This window comes from Corvus brachyrhynchos, unplaced genomic scaffold, assembly GCF_000691975.1.
Source record: "Corvus brachyrhynchos isolate BGI_N302 unplaced genomic scaffold, ASM69197v1 scaffold131, whole genome shotgun sequence".
Lineage (NCBI taxonomy): Eukaryota > Metazoa > Chordata > Aves > Passeriformes > Corvidae > Corvus > Corvus brachyrhynchos.
The window spans coordinates 1,090,116-1,112,310 of NW_008236438.1; the positions used below are offsets into that span (position 1 = coordinate 1,090,116).

The 22,195-nt window shown below is 36.6% G+C and overlaps 1 protein-coding gene across 1 annotated transcript in view; it reads right to left on the reverse strand.

The window, feature by feature from the left end:
• Positions 1 to 22,195, reverse strand: part of NLN (neurolysin) — a 36,090-nt gene that overhangs the window by 4,508 nt on the left and 9,387 nt on the right. Inside the window, exons 2-12 of the mRNA XM_008643540.2 lie at positions 21,777 to 22,033; positions 19,343 to 19,491; positions 16,128 to 16,235; positions 13,804 to 13,906; positions 12,941 to 13,101; positions 11,725 to 11,860; positions 9,277 to 9,643; positions 7,694 to 7,895; positions 3,041 to 3,227; positions 1,110 to 1,238; positions 498 to 634 (exon numbers count right to left, since the gene is read on the reverse strand). Of these exons, the coding sequence (XP_008641762.2) occupies positions 498 to 634; positions 1,110 to 1,238; positions 3,041 to 3,227; positions 7,694 to 7,895; positions 9,277 to 9,643; positions 11,725 to 11,860; positions 12,941 to 13,101; positions 13,804 to 13,906; positions 16,128 to 16,235; positions 19,343 to 19,491; positions 21,777 to 22,033 (1,936 nt within the window). The remainder of the gene's footprint in view (positions 1 to 497; positions 635 to 1,109; positions 1,239 to 3,040; positions 3,228 to 7,693; positions 7,896 to 9,276; positions 9,644 to 11,724; positions 11,861 to 12,940; positions 13,102 to 13,803; positions 13,907 to 16,127; positions 16,236 to 19,342; positions 19,492 to 21,776; positions 22,034 to 22,195) is intronic.

Genomic DNA, 22,195 nt, shown 5'->3' on the forward strand with positions numbered 1-22,195 from the left:
CTGCGAGCGGAACTGCACCCGAGGGGAAAGGGCCCGACAGCCGAGAAGGCTGGCACTGGGTTTGTGATTGTTTGCTGTTACTGCCAGAGTTATTGTTGTTTGTTTGCCTTGTCATACACATATAGATATATAATAGTAAAGAACTGTTATTCCTGTTCCTCATATCTTTGCCTGAAAGCCCCTTAATTTCAAAATTATAATAATTCGGAGGGAAGGGGGTTGCAATTTTTTTTCTTCCATTCCAAGGGAGGCTCCTGCCTTCCTTGGCAGACACCTGTCTTTCATACCAAGACACTGTATTAAAATCCAAGTGCTCTTGGAAATTTTAAGATGATTTTCTTAAAGTTACCTTTACACCTTTTTTTGTTGTTGATCTGAACTTGACAGGTACAGAAGTAGTACTTGAGACATTATACTTATGGATCACGATGGCAGTAAATGTAGTTTCAGAGACAAAGTGCAACAGAAGTGTTTATCAAAAAGTATTCATCACCTACCTTTGGATTCATTATTCCTTCTTGCTTAAAGCAGCTATAAAAGATATCCATGGAAAACACTTCACTCCACAGGTATCCGTAATATTGACCATCATAACCACCTGCCAAATGTCCAAAAGTAGCCGGCATGTTTGTTCCTTGAAAAGCAGATTAACATCAAGTTACTGAAATCCGTTATTTCGTTGATGTATACAGCAGTTCAACAATAAATTAATAAGGAATTTATATCAACTACTTTGAAACTTTTAACATAAAGGGTCTGAGTATGTCTCAAAGTATTGAACATACCCTGTTGAAAACAAAGGAAATTCAATTTGCCATTTTAGGCTACTTGTACATCCAACACAGATGTGACAGAACATCTAAAGTGGAATTCATGTCATATCACTCTAAAATATATCCTGCAAAAGGCTAGGTTTTATATTTACCTTAATCTTCCTTCAGAAGAGATCATTAAGATCATCCTAAGTTTCAAAATAATTATTTCAGCTTCATAAAGTAGATTATTCCACAAACAACTCAGTTTTTTGTATGCCAAGCATTATTGAGAAAGAAAAGCATGTTAAATTGAACCATCTGGACATGCTGTACAAAAGCTTTATACTGACATACCTGGGGTGGCAGGAATTCCTAGAATCTCCATACAGTATTTTGCATATTCATCTGATGGGTCAACAGACAGCTTTGTATGCAGTGCCTGGTCAACTTTGCTCAAAACAATCTGACGGAGGGTTAGAAGGCCTAATTGGGTAAAAACATTTAATTAACTGTTGGGGAAGATGAAACAGGAAAGCCTTATAAATATGATTGCCTGACAAAAGATTTTGTGAATATGAAAACTACAGGCAACATCGAAATGAAAGCCACTTTTGAAATACCAAGTCTTAGTTACTGAACAACTGGAAAACAATGGTATGGCCGACTGAAGATAATCCCCTCTTGATGGAACAATACCCTCTGCTTGCAGGCAGGTCCAAGGGTCAGAGCAGACCCTACTAGCTCAGCAGAAGGGGTCCAAAGAGTAGTTTTTAGAAGTTAAGATGTAACACTCTATGGTAATATAAGAACTCTTATAGGCTGTATGTAAATGCTATAGGATTTGTATCTTGTATTAGATTGGTTAGTGACAATTAGAATATTCAGTACAGAAGATGATTTATTGTATTGTAACCAGGACTTCAGACATTCCTTTCCTTACTTCTACTTCCACTTCTACTCTTGCTCTTACACTCTCTCTCTCTCTCTCTCACCCACTTACTCTCTTGCTCTCTTGGGCCTGCTCAGAGCTGAGTCTGGCAGCTCTGAGCAGTGCCCCCATACCCACGTCTTTTGCAATAAACCGACTGTGTCCCAAGACCTGCCTATAGAGATCTCCCGTCACCGTCCGTCCTGACTGAACCCGCCCGTAACCTACAATTAACCAGCATGAAAATAGCTGGAGTTTTATTTGCATCTTTCCTTCAAAGATCTCAACATGCATACTAAATTATTAGAACTCTGGAGTTACATCACTTCCATCTGATTTACTCCGCCTACAAAGAGTTGAGAGGCATAGCTTTAATAAAGGAATTATCATGCTAAGCTCCGTCTTTTTGAATATTACTTTCCTCATAGATCAAAACTAAAATAAAGCAGATATTTTAAAAGCAAATTTTAGTATTTAAAATGTTTTCAGCTATCTTCATTTACCATATACCATTTTATTCAGGGCCTACTCAGTTATCTACTCTAAGACACTTCGAAGAAGTTTACACCAAGAACTGCTGCTGCAGCTGCTGTAAGCTTTTTTTAAGGGGCTACAAGATATGAACCTTTACTCAGACAAAATTCTTATGCAGCTAGAGTCTGTACAAACCACAAGCACAAAGACTTCTTGTTCAGGATAGGAAAGGAGTATGAAATAAGCAGGAGTAGCTTAATGATGAATTTGTACCATAAATAGGAAGCTCTGATTATAAGAATAAAGAGGTGGGAGTGATAGAATAATAATGACATGATAGGTAATGACGTGAGATTACAATGTTAATGGAGATACGTAGAAGGTCTACAACAGTCCTGTCTGGGATATGTTACGTCTGTTCAGTAAATTTGCAAATAACTTTCATATCTGTCAAGTGTCGCATGCAAATCAAATGTAGACGATACATATAGATACACTGTATTCAAGCAGAGTGCCTATTCTGGAGTATAAATAAGATAAAGAACCCCACAAAAACCACACCAGACCACAACAGACTACCCTCCTCCACCCCCCAGAAACACCACCAATTTTAAACGAGCAAAGCTGGTAGGTAAAAAAATTTACATGGAGAGGAAAGGTATTTTAGTCATGTAGGTGGCCTGGAAAATCAGAGCTGCTACTGTTTCTGCAAAGAGTTCTGTCATCATAGCCTTTATTAGTGGGGGTACCCATGCAAATAAACCCAGAAAGACAGTGGTAAGTGTACACACAGAAGAAATTTAATAGGCTTGTTACATTTGTCAGTTTTTAAAACTATATACTTTTATACATATACTGTGGGGAAAAAAAGGCAGAGAGATACCTGTGTTAGCAAGTCTAGAGGCAGCAAGTTTCTCAAGGAGTATGTCTCCAACATGGGTTGCATCTTTATAATGTCTTGACATTTGTTGTAGTGGCTCTTTTTCCCACACCCAATTCTCAAACATTTGTGAAGGTACCTCTACAAAGTCTGTTTCCACATTAGTTCCACTAAACCTCGCAAAATCAGTCTAGAAGAAAAAAGAAGCCATTGAATAAAGCTAAAATAGAAGCCAAGATTTTTAGCAGAATATAACACTTCCAATTTCAACATTTCAGTTTAAATCACAGCAAAAGGAATAATTTGAACAGACCAATAATAATAATAGCAATAATTTAAAAATGAAATTTAAAGAAAGGAGGAAGAAAACCAGACATAACACTATTATAAAGGAATAAAGTAGACTACTCAGTAGTTAAATACTACATTATCTACTGGTGTAGAACAGTACTTCCATTTTTTTAGTATTATTGATTTTTACCTTTTAGGTTATGACAGCAATACAAATGTTTTTATGCTGTCTTGTGACAATGATATAATTTGGAAATTATTATAGATTTTTGTTGTATTACACCAAAGTAAAATAATAAACTCTAACTATGCACTTAAAAAGTTTATTGCATTGCAGTCTACCACACCTGATACATAGACTTTACTTAACAAACTTATTCTATTAAGCTTTGCCCTATTTGTCATCATTTGTAATATATGTGGTTAACATACAGCACAATTTTTTTAGCCAGTAATAGATGGACTTAAATAAATAAATCCTAGCAACCTTATTCATTAAAAGTTTCAAATCTGACACTTTGATAAAAGAATATTTTTTCTGAAAGCCAAGCACATTAGAACTTTTTTTTTATTTCAGTATCGGCAATAACTTCATGCTTTAAAAGCTCCGCCAATATTAATTTTGAAGAAAAGTTTGTACAGTTAAGAATCCTCACTAAAATATACCCCAAATCCAGATATTTCTAAGAAGTCACCTCTGAAATTGTTCAAATGTTGTTCAAATACACAGAAATTATTTGGTCTCATAGAATCATAGCATCATAAAGGTCAGAAAATACTTTTAAGATTATCAAGTACAACCACCAACCCAGCATCACAACCACATTCACCATTAAGTCACTGAACCATGCCATAAGTCAAATCCCTCGTGATGGGAGAGAATTTTCTAAAAGTCCTTGCAAGGAGTTTCAAAGATAAACGGACACTTTTCCTGGAGTTTCAATGCCGCCAGATAGTTGTTTATTAAGTCTTATCAGAGGAACAGAGCCACTAGCGTGACCCAGGTACAGCATAGAGCACAGAAAGCAGGAGAGAAGTCAAATTATCAAGATTTACACGGCCTTTTAAAGATAATTTAACCAATGGTTACAAAAAACGTACATTATTTTCACTTTCCTACCAATTATTCAGTAACACAACTAGGAACTGCGGAATTTTCTATCCAATCATTCCGAACTACTTTTACTGCAGAACATGGAGTAGTAGAAGAAGGAGAAGAAGGTTTAGAGAACAACAACAATCCTCCATTTTGATATTTTTTACTCTTATCTATTTACTACAAAGAGAAGCCCAAAACCTCTAAATTTTCTTACCCTGTGGCAATCTTACATAGTAGTCTATCATCTGATTCACACCACTGTATTTTCTAGTTGTTGTCTGATCGTTGGTAATTTTTTCCAAGGTTGGCGGTTGAAACAGTGTTGTTCAGGGGGGTAAGAACCCTTAAAAACAGGCAGAGAAATATTCTCTGCACTCTGGGTTCCTACAATTAAGCTATTAACCTATGTCCTCAAGTACCATATCCACACAGTTTTTGAATGCTCCCAGGGCTGCTGACTCCACCATTTCCCTGGGTAGATGATTTCAAAGCTTTACAACTCTTTCAGTGAAAAAAATTTTGACTAATATCCAATCTAAACCTCCCCAGGTGCAACTTAAGCCATTTCCTGTCATTGATTGCCTGGGAGAAGAAGCTGGCCCCCATCTGGCTACAGCTTCCTTTCAGGCAGTTGTAAAGAGCAATAAAGTCCCCCCTGAGCCTCCTTTTCTCCAGGATAAACACCCCCAGCTCCCTCAGCTGCTCCTCACAGGACTTGTCCTCCAAATCCCTTCCCACCTCTGTTCCCTTTCTCTGGACTCGCTCCAGCACCTCAATGTCCTTCCTGAACTGAGGGCCCAGAACTGAACACAGCACTTGAGGTGTGGCCTCACCAGTGCCCAGTACAGGGGCACAGTCCCTGCCCTGGTCCGGCTGGCCACACCATTGCTGATCCAGGCCAGGATGCCATTTGCCCTCTTGGCCACCTGGGCACACCCTGGCTGATGTTCAGCTGCTGCTGACCAGCATTCCCAGGTCCTTTTCCACTGGGCCCTTTCCAGCCACTCTGCCCCAGCCTGTGGAGCTGCCTGGGGTTGTTGTGACCCAAGGGCAGGAGCCAGCACTGGGCCTTGTTGAACCTTATGCAACTGGTCTGCTCAGATCCCTCTGTAGAGCCTTCCTATCATCACTCCACCCTTGTCATGTAGTAAGTCCTCCTCCTCTTGCCAGGTCAATTTTATTTTCTTTTCCTTCTCATCAACATACTAACAAAACATTTATGTGCTAAAAGAAAAAGAATTCTCTGTTGTCCTCTCTACGAGATGTTGATATTCTTACAGTCCACCCTCCAGTGGAAAATAGATGCTCACAGGATTACACACTTTTGAACTTACTTTCTTGCAGGGTTACCAAAAAAAGCAGGTATAATACAGGACATAACCTTGAACTGACATCTGTGTCAACATGCATGTGTCTTCCTCTCATGTCTTCAGAAGAACAACACAAAAGGAGTAAAACTTTGGTTTTTGTTTATTCCTGCAGGCTGCCCAAATCCACAGTTGTAACAGGCTGGCCCTTCTTACTATCCTTGCTGAATAGCAGCTCTGAAGAACAGCTAGGAAGCATCAGCTTCAGGGAAGAAATGGTGATAGAAGTGGCTAGAGCAAAAAGCAAGTGACCTTCAGATACCTTCATTTACCCATATCCAAGTGCACCACACTAACAAAAAACATCAAGACAATTTGGTTTGAAGTTACTTCAAGAGCTCTCCTTCCTGAACAACTTAAACAAATTCCCTCCCTGCCCTGATCTCACTCTCCAACAGTATATGTCACTTTTCCAGTACATTACTTAATCAGACCTTTACCAGCAGCTCACAAATTCCCTCCCAGTCTCATCCTTGCACAGCATTTAATTGTCAAGTCTTAACATGCTTAAACAAATCATCATATGAAACAAGACAGTGCTTTGTACACACAAATTCCAGAGGACAGGATGTTCTTATGTGGGACTAGTGAGTTTCCACACATGCAAATAACTATTTACATACAATACAGAAGAAGTCAGCATGGCAGCTGGGCACACAGAAAACACCAGAGCAGTGCAAGAAACAACTGGAAAGCAGGCCTCTCTGATCTGTGTGCAATTCCATAGCAACTGAAGTACATATGCATTGGAATTGCTGGCTTCAGCTGCCCTGAAGGGACTCCAAAACACCCAGGCACATCCTCACTGGTTGTCCAAATGTTGCAGTCAGTTTTGTACCATTTTATAACAATGCCAATTGTGCTTCATTTATATACAGCTTCTATACTGTCTAGGTTTTATTCTTCAATTTTTGATATCAGAAACACCTATTACAGGGTGAAGATGATAAATAATAACTATATTTTTACCTTTAAGATGATTAAAAAGTATCTAAGCAAGTCTACCTATTTATTAACTCTGTATTTAATATATGGATTTCTGTGATTATGTTGTTTCTTTATTCTGCAGTCCCAGTCTCTAGGATCATGGTCAAAAAATCTAATGTGGGTCACTTCTTCCTTGATTTTATTATTTTGTATTTGCTTATACAGAAGATAAAGGAAGTGCTACACAAAATCTGAATTTGTAGATAACTATGTGAATTTTTTGGTGTGTGAATACTGACACTCATGTCTTTCTGAAATATAAAATTTTCATTAGGCTAATAATAAATGTATCATTTGGCAGTATCAATTTTACATGTAAGTAAAAATGAAAACAGCAATTTTACAACTTTTTTAGTATCCTGATGGAAAATCTGAAACTACCTTCAGTTCCTTCTGGTCACTGCAATAAACCTAACCTGTTAGATAGGAGAAAACAAAACAGCTCAGGCAAGACCTGTTTTATGCTTGTGGTGTCAAGACGGATAGGTCTCAATGTACTAAATGCCAAAATGCTGGAGGTCATCTAGCCTCAGAAATTATTTTCATTCCTAGGCACAGCAACCTGTTTTTGTTTCTAATACCTAGTATGAAACAAGAAGTAATAAAAAGTCCTCTGAACAAAGCCATGACTGAGCATCTTCTTCACCTTACCTGTGATGAGTGAATAGACTCCTGCATGATGCAAATGCAAAAGTACATGTTCCTACAAAAATGTTTTTCATAAGAAGATGTATTTATTGCTTCAGTTTTAAATCAATATTAAAACAAAAAACAACCTGATGCTTTAAAAAATAACCAGAAATATGCATATGCGCTTTACTAAAATTAGAAACCACCAAAACAGACCTATACCTTGCTTTGAGACAGCGGAGAAAGAAATAAGTCTTACACTGGAATAGAAACATCACTAACCTGTGCACATATCTGATGCATTACATGACCAAATTCATGGAAGTAAGTCTTTACTTCATCATGCCGCAGCAGCGATGGCCGATCCGATGCTGGCTTTGTGAAGTTGGTTACCAGAGCAGCTACAGACATCAATCTGCTGCCATCAGAGAGGAGACAGCCAGGTTGTAGACCAAAGCAGGCTGCATGCCCATACTTTCCCTCTCTGTATAAGAAAATATATCAGACACTACCTTCAAACCACAGCCCTGCTCACCAGAATGGCAAAGCCTATTCAAGAACAGGGACAGTCAGTCAGTGTCTCTACACAAAAAATGTACATCTTTTCATGGCTTCTAAGACTCAGTAAGTTAAGAGCATAAGGGGAAAAAAAGGCCCTTCTACTCTCATACTGAAATCACAAGTTCAAGATTCCCAGCAGCATTTACAAGAATCTGTTTTTTACTGAAATGCTGAAAGTATATGTATTTCAATGTCAATTGTTTTAAACTGCTACTGCAACAGGAAGGACTAGGTTCTGTTCTCTGTCGCAATTTTTTTTTTTACTGCAGGAGACAAAAGAATACAGTACACTGCATTTTCACTGTGATACAAGAGTTTAAAGGAAAATTATTTTGACATTTTTGCCCTAAACTATTCAGTTAACTACTCAGATTAAGTCAGAGAAGTCTTACTAACACATACCTTCAGCAATTCAACTGATACATATAAAGGTGGAAGCAGGTGAACAGATGAAGGAGATAGTTATGTTAGATATTGTATGAATAGATAGAGTAAAAAGAACAGTTTCTGTACTACTACATATATTGAGTAACCTAATTTTCTTAGGCCAGAAAACCTTCAATCAACTTATATTAAAAAAGAATATCAGCAAATTTATAAAACGCTAAATACTAACGTAAAAAACCCTACACCGAAGCAAACAAAAAGCCAGCAACAAATAGCCAAAAAGGACTAGCTTAGAATAAATCCTGTGAAACCAGTCCAGTCTCCTAATCTTTGACAAAACACAGATGATGCTGTAAACAGCTACAAAGAGAGATGGAGAGCTACAGAGATCAACAAGGAAGTAAATCTGAATGTGTGCTCAACAGGAATCAATTTTTCGTATTGATCTATTTGATTCAGCAGTCTGGACAACAGGGTAGAAAATACACATCAAGAGTAAAGAGGAACTGGGAGAAACTAGGAACTGTTGGCAGACAGAAATAGAATTGATCTGAGCAAGCTGGAGTAACAGTTCAGCAGAAATGAAACTTAAAACGCCGTAGTAGGTTAGGAAGAAAAGCGTGTAGATGCAAAATATTATGGACAATTGACTAGAGAGCAGTACTACCAAAAATATGAGTGAAGTAGCAATGCTTCATAAAATGAATATAAGCAAGAAATATGGAAGTACTTAAAAAAAAAAATGCAGAAAAATATCTGAACACAGTCCAGAGGACAACTTAATGAAACACACTAATAATCTTGTCAGTGGAACAAATATTTACTTCCAAATGCATTTAATTTTAACCAAACAAGCAGCAACCTATTAAGACAAATTCCATTTTAAACATGTAAGCAAAACACTAAGTCATAGTTACCTGGGGTAAAGATCCAAATAGAACTGCCCTAGCATTTCTCCTGTTGATTTATCCTTTACTGTATAAAGAGTAACACTACCGTGCCAGACATGAGCACCTTCTATTTGCTCAAATTCAAGCCCCAGCAGCTTCTGGTAAATATTCAGTAAGCCTTCTGTAACAGCCTCAATTGGGAAGTATTCCTTCAGTTTTTCTTGATCTATGGAGTACTTCAGCTCTTCAGTTTTGTTCATATAATAATGAAGATCCCATGCATTGATTCTTCCATCATAATCAAAGTTTCTTTCTTTACATTCCTTTTTCTTCAGATCTAGAATGAATCGTGTTTCTTCCTCAACCAATGGCTTTAGCTTTTTACTCAAATCATCTGAAAGAAAGATTGCCTTGGAGTCAACTTTCATGTTCCTTACTATAATGTGTATTCCTATGAAATACACTCAACACTTCAAGCACATACTCCAGTACTGGATGTTTTCCATTCATTGACCAACACCAAGGAACATCTGTTTTCTTGTCCTAAGAAGTCTTAGTTGCAGGCATGCTGTAAATGATACAGTATTCCATGTAGGTCTAGGAGTGGTGTGAAGGGTTTTGGTAAATTAAGACTTTTTGCAAGACATCATAAATAAAAAGTAACACTAGACACTTACACTTGAATCCTTTAATTTTACCTCATGTAATCTCAGTATTCCTCATACATTTCTTCAGCAACAGCCAGACTACAACTACTATTAGTTAGTGGAAGGAAGTACAACACAGAATTCAATACTTCTAGCTAAAGTCCTCCAAAAAAAACCAAGAGACTCAAGAATTCTTACCTGTAGGATGGCTGGCTTCCAGACTAGCCCTTGGATATTATGATTCAAAATTTTTCCAATATAGCCTTCATGAAGCAGACATATTGAATTAAAATATTTAGGCTTACTGAAACATACTGTACTTTTTCTCTTGTAACTATTTCTGGTTTATCAGAAACTTATTTCTTCATTAAGAATTCACATAAATGATCATTGTTGATACCTAGAGTGTAAAATTTAGGAATTGCCACTCCTGTTTCTAGGAAGGCTGTAAGGCGTTAAATGCATTTACATGATTTAAGTACTGTTTGCAGCTTGTACTGTGCTAAATTCAGAATATATCACAGGAGAGAATGCTCTTCTTCCTAGACGTAAGATCACCTTATGCACATTTGATTTAAAACATTAATAGATAGGAACAAAGTAGAGCAAAATATACTGTCATGCTTGTAGCTGAGGATATATCAAAAGAACTAAATTAAAAGTGACAATTAATCTAAAGTACATTCTCCCTCTGTGAGAATTACTACGAAGCATGATATTTATGAAAAGTATCTGATCTCAAGCTGTAAAAGTCGATGCTAAATTATGTGTGTCAGCTTCAAAATAAACAAAAACCCCACAGTATTACAAAAATATAATGGATAAAGAAAGTCTAAAATACTTCAAGTACACTTAAAATATCTAACATTTAATAATAAATCAAAAGTATTAGGTAATTTTCAAGTATACTGATAATTATTATTGCCAAATATGGATCTGATCTCATGAAGGAGCATTTCAAGAGAAATGCAACAGAATTATATGTTCAGAAAGGGGGGCATTTGAACCTTTTACTGAAGCATAAACACAAAAATCCACTACCAATAAACATACCTTATTTTTGCATTAATTTATTTAGGCGGGTTATTTGTATGACACATCATACATGTCCTGAGTGGTGTTAGGACACAGTAATAAAGGAACACATACTATTCTGTGGAGCTACATAATTTCAGAAAGTAGAGGTTAACTCCATGTCCAAGAGTCCGCTGACATGAACAAGATGACTCTAAATTAATTCATAAACTACTATGTTTAAAATTTTCAAGATACCTCTGTTTTCAGATCAAATTCCATTTCAGGGATTTTGAATTCCAGATTTAATCCATCACTCCAGAAATAATTTTTTTATTCAGCTCATGGAAATTGCATCATCACATACAGTAATCTTTCATTATACTTAATGCATTTCATTACACTGTATCAGAAGAAGACACCAAGGCTACAGATGCACAAGAAATTGGGAACAAAAAGCTGCAATTCTGATGCAGCCTCTTGAACTGATAAAATTGCTTAAGCTGCACATGTTACTCTGGTTCTAAATTAGGGTAACTGCATTTTGGGGCAGAGAAAGACTTAACCACTTGCTTATACTGGCTTTCACAAAGCAGTTTTTCTCAGAATTTACCTTGTGCTTCCTGATTTGGAACAACTGCATTAGTGTACCTTTGCCCTAAAATATATATATGCCAGAACAGAGACATCAGAGTTCCTTTTCCAGCTAAACCTCATGGACACTATGACCTAGTTATGTATTTAAATTCATCTTGGCTGAAGAGACATGTTACTACATTAAATATACAAGTATTACTTATAAATATGAACAAACCTAAGAAGGTTGTTACGTTATCTGTGCTCTTCGCAGTGTTTACTTCCAGGACAAAGTTGGCATGTGTATTATAACCAAGAAGCTCTGCTACTTTTGCCCTTAGTGGGAGCAATTGCTGCAGAATTTTTGTGTTCTCCTAAAAAAGAAAGCAGGCAAATTTGTAAAATGAGACCAGAAAACACATTTTATCAAAACAATTATCTCAGTAATACCTGTAATCCTATGAAAAGAAAACATTTCAAATTAAACACTTAAAGGTTAAAATATAAAATAACCTAAGTTTAGCTAGATTCTTGGAACAGTTTTTTTCTCAGCATTTGACTGCAGGTAGCTCCTTATTATAACTTATCTTTCTAAATTAATCAAAATATACAGCATTTTCTTTTAGGTTGTGAAGAGTTTATTTCCTTTATCAATCACTTACATGTGAAAGATAATAAGGAAATTGCTGAGAGCAGGCTTAATTGCTTGTAAGTGGTGAAGACAGATTGCTAATCTATTGCGCCAAAGTTTGTTTGCAAATTTCCCTCTTTTGCCACTCTGACAACAGCAGTCAGAGAAAGATCTGAAACAGAAAACCCCAAACCTTCACCTAAATATGTTTAGGAATCCTCGAGAAGCTGAAAATGTAATTGTGTAAATCTCTAGTTCTGGAAAAGTGAGATTTGTCAGGGGAAAAAAAAAATCAAACACTAGATTTGAAGATTGTCACACAGTTTTATCATTAAATCTCTTTATGTGTGTTGACTTGCAAAGTGTTCAGTACCTGGTGCCATTTTATCTTATCTTGTACTCATCACATTTCCAAGCATTTCAAGCACAAAAGCTCAACTCTACTATTGTTCTCTAATGCATGGCTGGTACAATTGTCTGAATGACATATCCTCTATCCTTTCAATGCTTTTTTTATTTTGTACCTGTCTAGTTGTGCGTGTATACAGAAGCCACAATCAGACATCCTTTTCTGTGAGGAAAGTGTCAGTAAGCATCTGCAGAACACTGTAGGGAATTCCTGCTAATTTGACCATTATGACATCAATTTCTAAGGTCTCAGGACATCATAACAAATTGGAGCAAGGCACTGTCAAAAATCACACTGATAAGTTTTGATTCCAAAATACTCTACAACGTGCAAAACTCAAATATAACATTTGAATGTTTACCTCCCTTTTTCAACTCTGTCACAGCACTGTAGAACAGTCAATACTCAACATACCTCTTTGCATCTCGAGTTAAAGGCAGATTCCATTTTTCTCCTGGTTTCTGAAATGCAGCACTTCTTCATAATAGGAAAATAGTGGGGATATTTTAAAGTAACTTTATATTTGTCTTTCTCAGTCTTCTCTAAACTGTTAATAAAGTCATCAGGAAGGCCATCTATAGAATACAATTTAATAAACAATGTTTACCAAAATTATCTACTCCCCCCTATTTTTGTGAGACTGCTGCATTTGTTTTGCTGCAGTCCACTTTGACATCAGACATCTCCACAGAAATACACCTCCTTTTTTACAACAATTTGCTAAAACTTTTACAAATTCCACCAAGCAAAACAAAATTTGGAAACACCTGAGAGCAAAAGAGAAATACATGTATGACTACCAGATAAAAACTAAATTACATCTATAAATCTCTGTTATTAGAGCACATTTTATGTGATGCCCTTCAGATAATGAATCCCCAAATTCTCTGTCACATGATTTCCCTAGCTTGGTTTAAATTACTGAATTAGTTAAACTTTACTGCAGGACTAAAAAAGCTTTTCCAGTAATTACACAGGGGATTGCTTGATGATAACTGAAAAAAGGTACAGAATAAAGTTATGCTAAAGAAAGTAGGACCAACATGCTAACTTGATGCAAGGCAAACAGCTCAGGAAGCACAAATACATGAAGACATCATGAACACCTGCAAAAGATAACCCGAAATTGGTTGTGGAGAAGGACTAAAAAGGAAACAGAAAAGACTGTGAAACAGTCAGAATTTCACTTGATCTAACCATCACTCATGGGGCAAAAGTCAGTTACTCCAATAAAACTGGAAGGTTGAAAAAACAGAAACAGAAAGCATCCTACTCACCAAGTTCTTCCTTAGAAAATACAAGAAATGTGTTTTCCTCATTCAAGTTTTTGTTAAAGTCTATACACAGCTCATTCAATTTTTTCTTCATTGTCTTTATTTCCTGTATCAGGTATAAACTGAACTTAGTGGAAAAACAAACATCAAAGTTGGCAATTTTTATCCTCCACATGAGTAACATTTCATTTTTTTCAGATAGGCTCTCTACTAACCAACAGTAAATACCAGGACTGAGCAAATAACACACTGCAGGTAGCATCATACTTCACAGCCTGTCAGTCTTCCTTTTATGTTTCTTTTGGTCCAGAGCAATATTGTTGCAAAGGGCTGTCACTTGAACATTTTAAACGCATTCACTAAATAGTTTCATGTGCTAACATTCAATTATTTTCTTTTATTTGAAAAGCTAAATTACAATTTTAAGTGTAAAAATATCCACTAAAATCAATGAGAATGAAGGGAGTAAAAAAACATGTAACCTACTCAAAAACACCGCTTTGGAATTGTACAGAAAGAAGAGGCTGCTCTCACAACACAAGGCCGTTCCAAAACCTTTTTTAAAACCCTGATATTCACATTTCTGAAACATTTTCTAATATATCTCATGGCAAGTTTCTATTTGAACTTGACAGTAACACGTAAACATAGTAGTTCTCAGTAACAGAATGCACACCAAATATAAAACTTGGCAAAGACTACCATTAGCCAATTTTTAACCTAAATATAATTCAACTATTGTCTCCCAAGGAATTTCAAAATACCTTTAGAGGCATCAGTAACTCCTAAGCTATGAAAATGCACATCAAACTGTTCTCACTAGCTGAAGGATGTGGATGAAGAATGATTGTTTTCTACAAAGGATTAAGTCTATTCAACAGTCAGAAATAAAGGTCACAATAAAGTCAGAAATATCACTCAGAATTTGAGGATAACTATGTTGGCATCTGCAGAATCCCAGAAGATAAGAGGCTAATGTGTTTGTCTCAAACACCACCAGCAGGATAGCTGTGGCACCAACCAAGGACTGCAGGTAACAACAGACAAGGACTGTTGGCAGTAACACGCTGTGAGAAAGAACAAGATGTGACTGGACCAGGGGCCATAAGGAGGTAGGACAGCACTTTTCTGGGACAAACGTCCTTGATCTACCTCCTGGAGATAAGCACAACTCAGTACAGCACAAACACAGGAATGAGGTGGAGCAACAGGCCTGGAATGCAGAGAGGGGGAATAAGACCACCAAAGGCCCCCACAGCCCTCTGACCCATTTCTAGAAGAGTCTAAACAACAGACTGTGCATGATGACTAATTTACGCAGAACATGCAAAACTTTTCTCCAGGGCAAGGAAAGCTTGTCTATAAAACAGTATCCCCACCCAAGCCCAGGCAGCACCTCCAGGACTCTGGACACCTAGTCAGCTGGATTGATGCTGGAGGCATGAATGCTGATCTCTCTTTCTCCGTTTCTTCTTTCTCTCTTCCCCTCTTTAATTCATTTATATGTCTTTTCCCTTTCACTCTTTTTATCCAAAAAGATTCACACCCTTTTATCCAAAACCCACTCCCATGTGCTTATACTAGGTCAGGGACTAATGTACCAATTCCCACACCAAGTACATAATTTACTAATAAAAGTTTTTTGCAGACCCTCTGATTTTGTTGTTCGTTTCAACCATAAGCACCTATATGAATCTTGGCTGCTCCCTTCCTCTTAAGGGTGCGATGCCACAGCATCTCAGATGCTGACAATTTTACTTCCTGTTTTCCTGAAGTGACAATTGCTTTCTAAGTCAGCTCTCCCTTAACGAAGAAAAATTCTCAGAGCAGCTTGTTTTCTCCTTTAACCTACTGTGATTTTTTTTTTCAGGCTAAAGGCTAAAATCTTGGGTAGATTTAACAACATCAGTTAACTGAAACTAGCTGTGTTTTTGCAACAGTTATACATACTTTTGAATAAAAGTGCAGGCTCACTAGTAACATTTTTTGAGAGGTCTCTTCCCCAGAAATCTAATTTAGGCATTCTCTATAATCATAATATATAACAAAACTTTTTCAGCTAGGCTTCTTTTACTCTCAAGGTTATGAGGTGATGCATACCACCTCTATCCACTGTGTACCATAGGTGTCTTATCAGATTAGTTTAAAAACCTTCAAATTGAAGGTTTTTAAAGGATGGATCTGGAAGTAAGAACAGTTGAGAGCAGTAATTCAGCAGGTCCAAAAGCATGAAGTTCAAATATATGCTTAGTACAGCTAACCAACCATAAATTTATCCCTTCAACAGTTTGTAACCTTTGCTTTGTAAACAAATAGTCCATATTTACTTTCTGCACTTCTTTAGGAAGATGGAGTCCATTTCTTCTCCCCACTTGAACAGATTTCTCTAGATATCGCTTTGTTTCAGGCTTTACATTTTCAAGATCACAGGTTTGCTGAAATGACAGTATAGAATAATTGAATTTATAACACATTGTAAGAAACATACCAAGCATTAGAAGGGTTTGAACAGAGCTGTTCCTTAGAACACTGTCATATTAAAAAAGGAAACATCCTGGATTTTAGTGTGAAGAACTTCCCAAAAACAGGTACCTTACACAATAGTATTCTTACATTCATGTAGAATGTTTTAAAAATCATTTTCTTTTACCAAGTGTCTCAGCACATTTGCACGCTGTCATAATGGCAAGCCCTTTCAGTTTACAGTACAGTGCACTTAAGCTTCTTCTGTAGAGATAACTTTCTTTTACATAGTTGAAGAAAATCAGTGCTATAAGGTAACACTATACCGTAAAAGTCAGAGGAATTGAAAAAAACACCCCAAAAGATTAGAAGTGTCACTTAAGATTATCAGATGGCATGAAATTTGGGCATATATGTCTTCTTCAGAACCAAGCTACCAGTGACAACAAATAAAACAGGATCACAGAGTATTTTGAGTTGGAAGGCACCCACAGGGACCATCATCTTGAACATACTACACACATGAAGCTTTGGAACTTTCCAGAACTTTTAGAATCATCATAGTTGATGATTTTATATACCATTTCATACTTTTTTTGGAAGACAGAGTAAGAAACAAAACCTACTTAGAATTCCATGAACAAAACCTGCAGCAGCTGTTTACATCAGGCTGTTTCCTGAGGGCCCGTGGGTGGAGAAGACTGGCAACATTCTTAAGCATGCCTCTACTAGTCAGCATGTGCAGATGTTAGGAGTAACAAAATTTAAAATGATAGTTTCACTACCAAATTCACCTTTATTCCAAGTTTCAGACCTCAAAATACAAGTTTTTCAAAGAATAAGATCTGGAGCATATTCAACAACCTAATTTTATGCAGAATTTTTTTCCCCCTAATGGGGAAAAGGAAGTGACTCCATTATTCTAATATTTTCTTAAATTAAATATAAAAACCTCAATTATTTTCCTTCACCAACAGCTCTTAAATTAAGCATAATTTAGAAAGAGTACTATTGTTAAGTTAGAAAAGTTAAAGAGCTAAAGCATTCAGCATGTCACTGAGGTCAAGCAAATTTGCTCATCTCTTAGCAGACTGTGTTATAAATAACATGAAGTGTGAGGGATCTCATCCTCCTCACTCCATTTCCATCTGGCCCCATGCAGGATCATGAAACTGAATTAATCTACTTGAATTATTAAATCCCCAGTGAGGCCATGAAAAACCTGATTTAATCCAACTGTTTACCACTTCATTTGAACTGACAAAATAATTTCAGCAGAAATCTGAATTCTGTTTGTGGGAAGTTCTTTCTTCATGTGTTCCTGGAGCCCAACTTTTTAACTGAGGGTTTCTAAGAGGAGAAGGCATTAGAAATTTAGCAAAAATTAATAAGAACTTAATGATATGGAAATAGCAATATTTGACCAGTCTGGGACTACTGGAAATTTCACATTTGTTCTAGAGCAGAACTCTTACTACTTTACAGTTATTATGAAGTTGATATATGCTCAGAGGTTGCATCTCTGCAAACTAATACTAAAATATGCTTGCATGCTGCAGTTAAGAAAAATCTCTAAAAAAATTAAATGGAGACTTAAGCAAAAATTCTAACTGTTACAAAGGTCAAAGATTGCTGCAAGGGAAAATGAAGTAGGAAAACACCAAAGGAAAAAAAAAAATTTAAAGAAATAATAGTAGTGAATAACAGCAATCAATTTTCACTACCTACTGTCAGATACTCCTGTAAATTAAAAATAGATACAGAGATATGTTAGATTAGTCCTCAGTGTATCAGTGTATTCTATAGTGGAAGGTGGGGAAAATGACAGTAGGTAATATATACAAATCAAGCCATTTAATTACTAGCAATAGAGCAGGGGAAAAAGAAAAAAAATCAACATAAAGTACATGGGGGAAAATACCAACACAAGGCACTATCTGCCCAACACACAACACAATGTACTCAAAATGGGGCTATTACATACTTCCACAAACATGTAACAAGAATACCCAGCTACAGGAGAACACTTGAAAATTTCCCTGGAAAACACAGCAAAAGAAGACAATGGTAATGGAAGGCACTTTAGTAAGGTTCTGCAAGCATTATTTTAATTCCCAGTCAAGCCTGCAAAAAGCACAAATGATGACTCCAGGAAACAGGGCTCAAATACCTTATGAGAATTACAAGAAGATTAAAAATCAGTGGGGTTGAGAGGAAAAATTCACAGCTAAAGCACAGAAAAATATATATTTTTTGGTTATCACATTAGATAGCTTCCTTGCATTACCCTTATATTGCACTTTTTAGAAAATTATTACTAAATGTCACTAGACATATTTGAACAAAACCAAATATTCTTTCTATTTGTGCTACAAAATAAACAGTACAAATGAAGACTAGGAGATACATATAGGTGCTCAATTACAAGAGAAGCTAAACAGGAACACAAAAGGGATAGAAACTAGTTCAACAGTAAATGCATCTTTTAACTTAGTTTTATTTTGAGGCTGAAGAAGAGGATACACTGTAGTTGTCTATAACTAGCAGGTCAAAAGCGGTAATTTTGGAGGTCAAACCCATTCATACGTTCTCATTAATCTTCATAGCTTAAAACAACTTTTAAACTTAAAATTCTCAACTTTTTCAATAAAGGATAACTTTGGACACAAATTCAAAAGCAGTATAAGCCAAAATAAGTAGAGTGCTATATTGCCTCTTTTCTTCGTTCCCTCTTGCAACAAAGTCAGGTAGCTCAGCCAGTAGAAACCAAAAAACTCTTTTCCTAATAGCTTTCCTTCTGTTAGTTTAGCTTCCCTGTACCAGTTCATTGGAAGACTAGACAAAAGTCAAAGCTATTGCAATGGAGAGAGAAGGATACAGAGATCTAGATATGAGAGGCAAAGAGTACGAACAGCATGACACACTGTTCTGTGTTGTACAGCCGTGTCCCACTGGAAAGATTTGAGTGGCACAGACATAGAAGAAACACAAAGTCATCTTAAAAAGCATTGTGTATACCAATTAATTTTAGATACATGTAGATGCATTTCACAAGTTATGCTGACATAATGTTATTTACCTGTAAATAAACAATCTTCTGAAACACATCTTCTCTCATGCTCATCTCCACATCAAAATTTGACAGTTTTTTGTCAGCTTCTGTACTTGCTAAGCGTATCTCTTTGTCAGGGGAGACATGCTGGGGAAAATCCAACATGCTTCTTTCCACTGTTTACATAAAAGGCAATGAATACAGAAGGATAGACACGCTTTAAGGATAAAGAACTTCCCTCTTCTGACATTTATAGAAGACATAAGAAAAAAGTATTCAAAGCAACCTGACACATACAGCAAATGAAGCAATTACAGGTAATGTAAAACTGAATAGGTGAAAGGACAAAACCACATACCATTGTAACAAACATTTTACAGAAGATTTCTAAACCCCAAGCCTAATTATCTCATCATCTTCTACAAAATCAGCTGATAAGTATATAAATACATTAGAAATGGTTCATCTTCCAAAAGTCATGTAAGTGAAGACTGACGTTTTGTAGCTGGCACAGATGCTTCCATGTTAGCATTTAAAGTCAGAAGCTCTGAATCTTTCAAACATGCCCATCTGTCCTGAAGTTATTTTTACATTGTTATGAGCACAGTGTCAAATCCCCATGTACTGTACTCTTCTGTATTTAAGGAGAAACAACATGGCAAAGAGAGAAGCTGCTGTCCACGCATTCTGAACTTCTAAGAGATTGGAAGCTGAGTAATATTAATTTTTTAGAATATACTTTTGAGATTAAGTAAATCCTTGCCTATTAAAGGTATATCACATTTTACAATGACATTTAATAGAAATCCTAAAATAGAAATGAATTTGCTTAATTAAAAATCAAATTATAATGTCTCTACCATCCACCTTTCCAGAAGCAGATCTTAGAGTAACAACATATTAGCCTGATTTAAAGCTTTGTAATTTTAAGTGATGTGCAGTCATTTTATCAAGCTCCGAGACAGTTTCAGAAATGCAAACATGGGCATGTGGTTCTTCTTTAAGCCCATAGGAAACTTTCCCCTTCACCTCCTGACCTTCTGCCAAGATGTTTCAAAATGATAAAGTGAGTTTTGGCAGCTTCCAAGTGAAATTTAAGGTCTGTTGTCATCTCTGTCTTTTTGGATAATAAGTTCCAGTTACCAGGGTAGGTCTTTTATGTGAAAAGGATACACAGGCCTTAAATTCCAAGGTCCTAATGGTAGTCTTGCTGTGGTAATGCATCCCTGTGCCATGGGCTGTTTCACAGCAGGTCATAATAATTTCACAGCTTTGAAGATCAGCGTTAAAAGCTTAAATGTGACCCACTACTGCATAGGATGTAGTGAAAAAAGTACATCTTTGATGAAGTCTTTGTGGCTATGCTGAGAAGCTGATGGCCACTATTTTCTGAGTCAAACATAGATTTTCATTCTATTTTAATGTAAGGAAGAGAGTTCTGTGCCTTGGTGAAAATATGGTATATTGGAACATCAGTAGAATTAAAACTGAATCTGGCAGCAAGCTTTTTGAATGAAGATTACTGTCTTTCTGAGAATGGCAGCATAAATTCCAGCCAATTCACTGGATGAGCCTAAACTGCAATTTCAAGTAATGTGAAATCCACACGAATATTACAGTACAATCATTTGAGCTGCAGGCTGCTCTTTTCTGCTAGGCAAAGATTTTGCTCCAAGCCAAGGTGGCTGCTTCTAGCACATCTGTGGCTACAGTAGATTTTTTTAAAGCATGTAAAAGAACTTGACATCTGTTACACTCACTGTTTTATAAGCAATGCAGCCACCATCTGAAAGGTTTTTCTAAACAAAGATGCCCAATATGCAGTTTGTATTTTACCCATCTCCTCTGACAATTATTAACAAATTAACTGAATTACCTGTGTTTGACCATTAAACCCCACCCACATATTGGTATGGCATGACAATTCATTCAGAACAATCTAGATGTGACTGCATGACCAACCTCTCCCTGGATTCTTCAAGGCCTCAGAGGCCACAGTTTAAAAGTGAGCAAGTAAAAAAGTCTTCTTTCAATAACACATTCAAAAATTCCTCATTCTCAACCATCACATTTTCTCCACTACCAGTTTATCAACCTTTCCATTACTCCATTCAACTTGCTTGTGTCAGATTCCGCAGTGTCCGAAAAAAATACTGCTTACCACGTTTAATGCTCTACACATACCACAGACACTGCAGTCTACACTCCTGCAGTGTCCCCTGGCAGCTGCACACAGTTGGAAATGTACCTGGGTGAAGGATCACATGCAAAACTGAAACAGGTGACTAATGCAGTTCTCTGAGAGGACCTGAAAGATTATCAGAACTCTTGAGAGGCCTCTACACATTCGACACCTGAACAGCAGGGATCAAAATTGTAAGCAACTACTACCTTTTCTCAATGTTTCCTTACGTGCAAATGGAATGGTTTATGCAAAGAATTACAGAGAACACACACTAACCTGCATATTCCACTTCTATATCTGCCAAAGGCCGTATGGTATTTTCATGTGTTACTTCTTCAGTTTCAAGCATCCCGACACTGTCATATACATGCTTTGTTTTCCTGATTAGTTCTTCTGTTCTTGTTCTAATTTCCTCTGGTGACAGGTCCCATCTCAAAAGGTTTCGTCCTGATGCTATGTATGAAGAAGCCTTGAGCTGGCTCGTAATTTCTGCTCCTAATGTCATTCTCAACACAAGCTGTGGCCCAATGGACCTGAAAGAACAAAAATGATCTCTGCATAACAAGATTCCAGTTCAAGAGACAGTTTATAGTAAACATCAAAAATCCAGCATCAGAAATATTTTTAGAAGGAAGAACAAAGTGCTTTTTAGAGCTGTTATCTTTATCAATTAAATCTAATTTAAAAAAAAAATC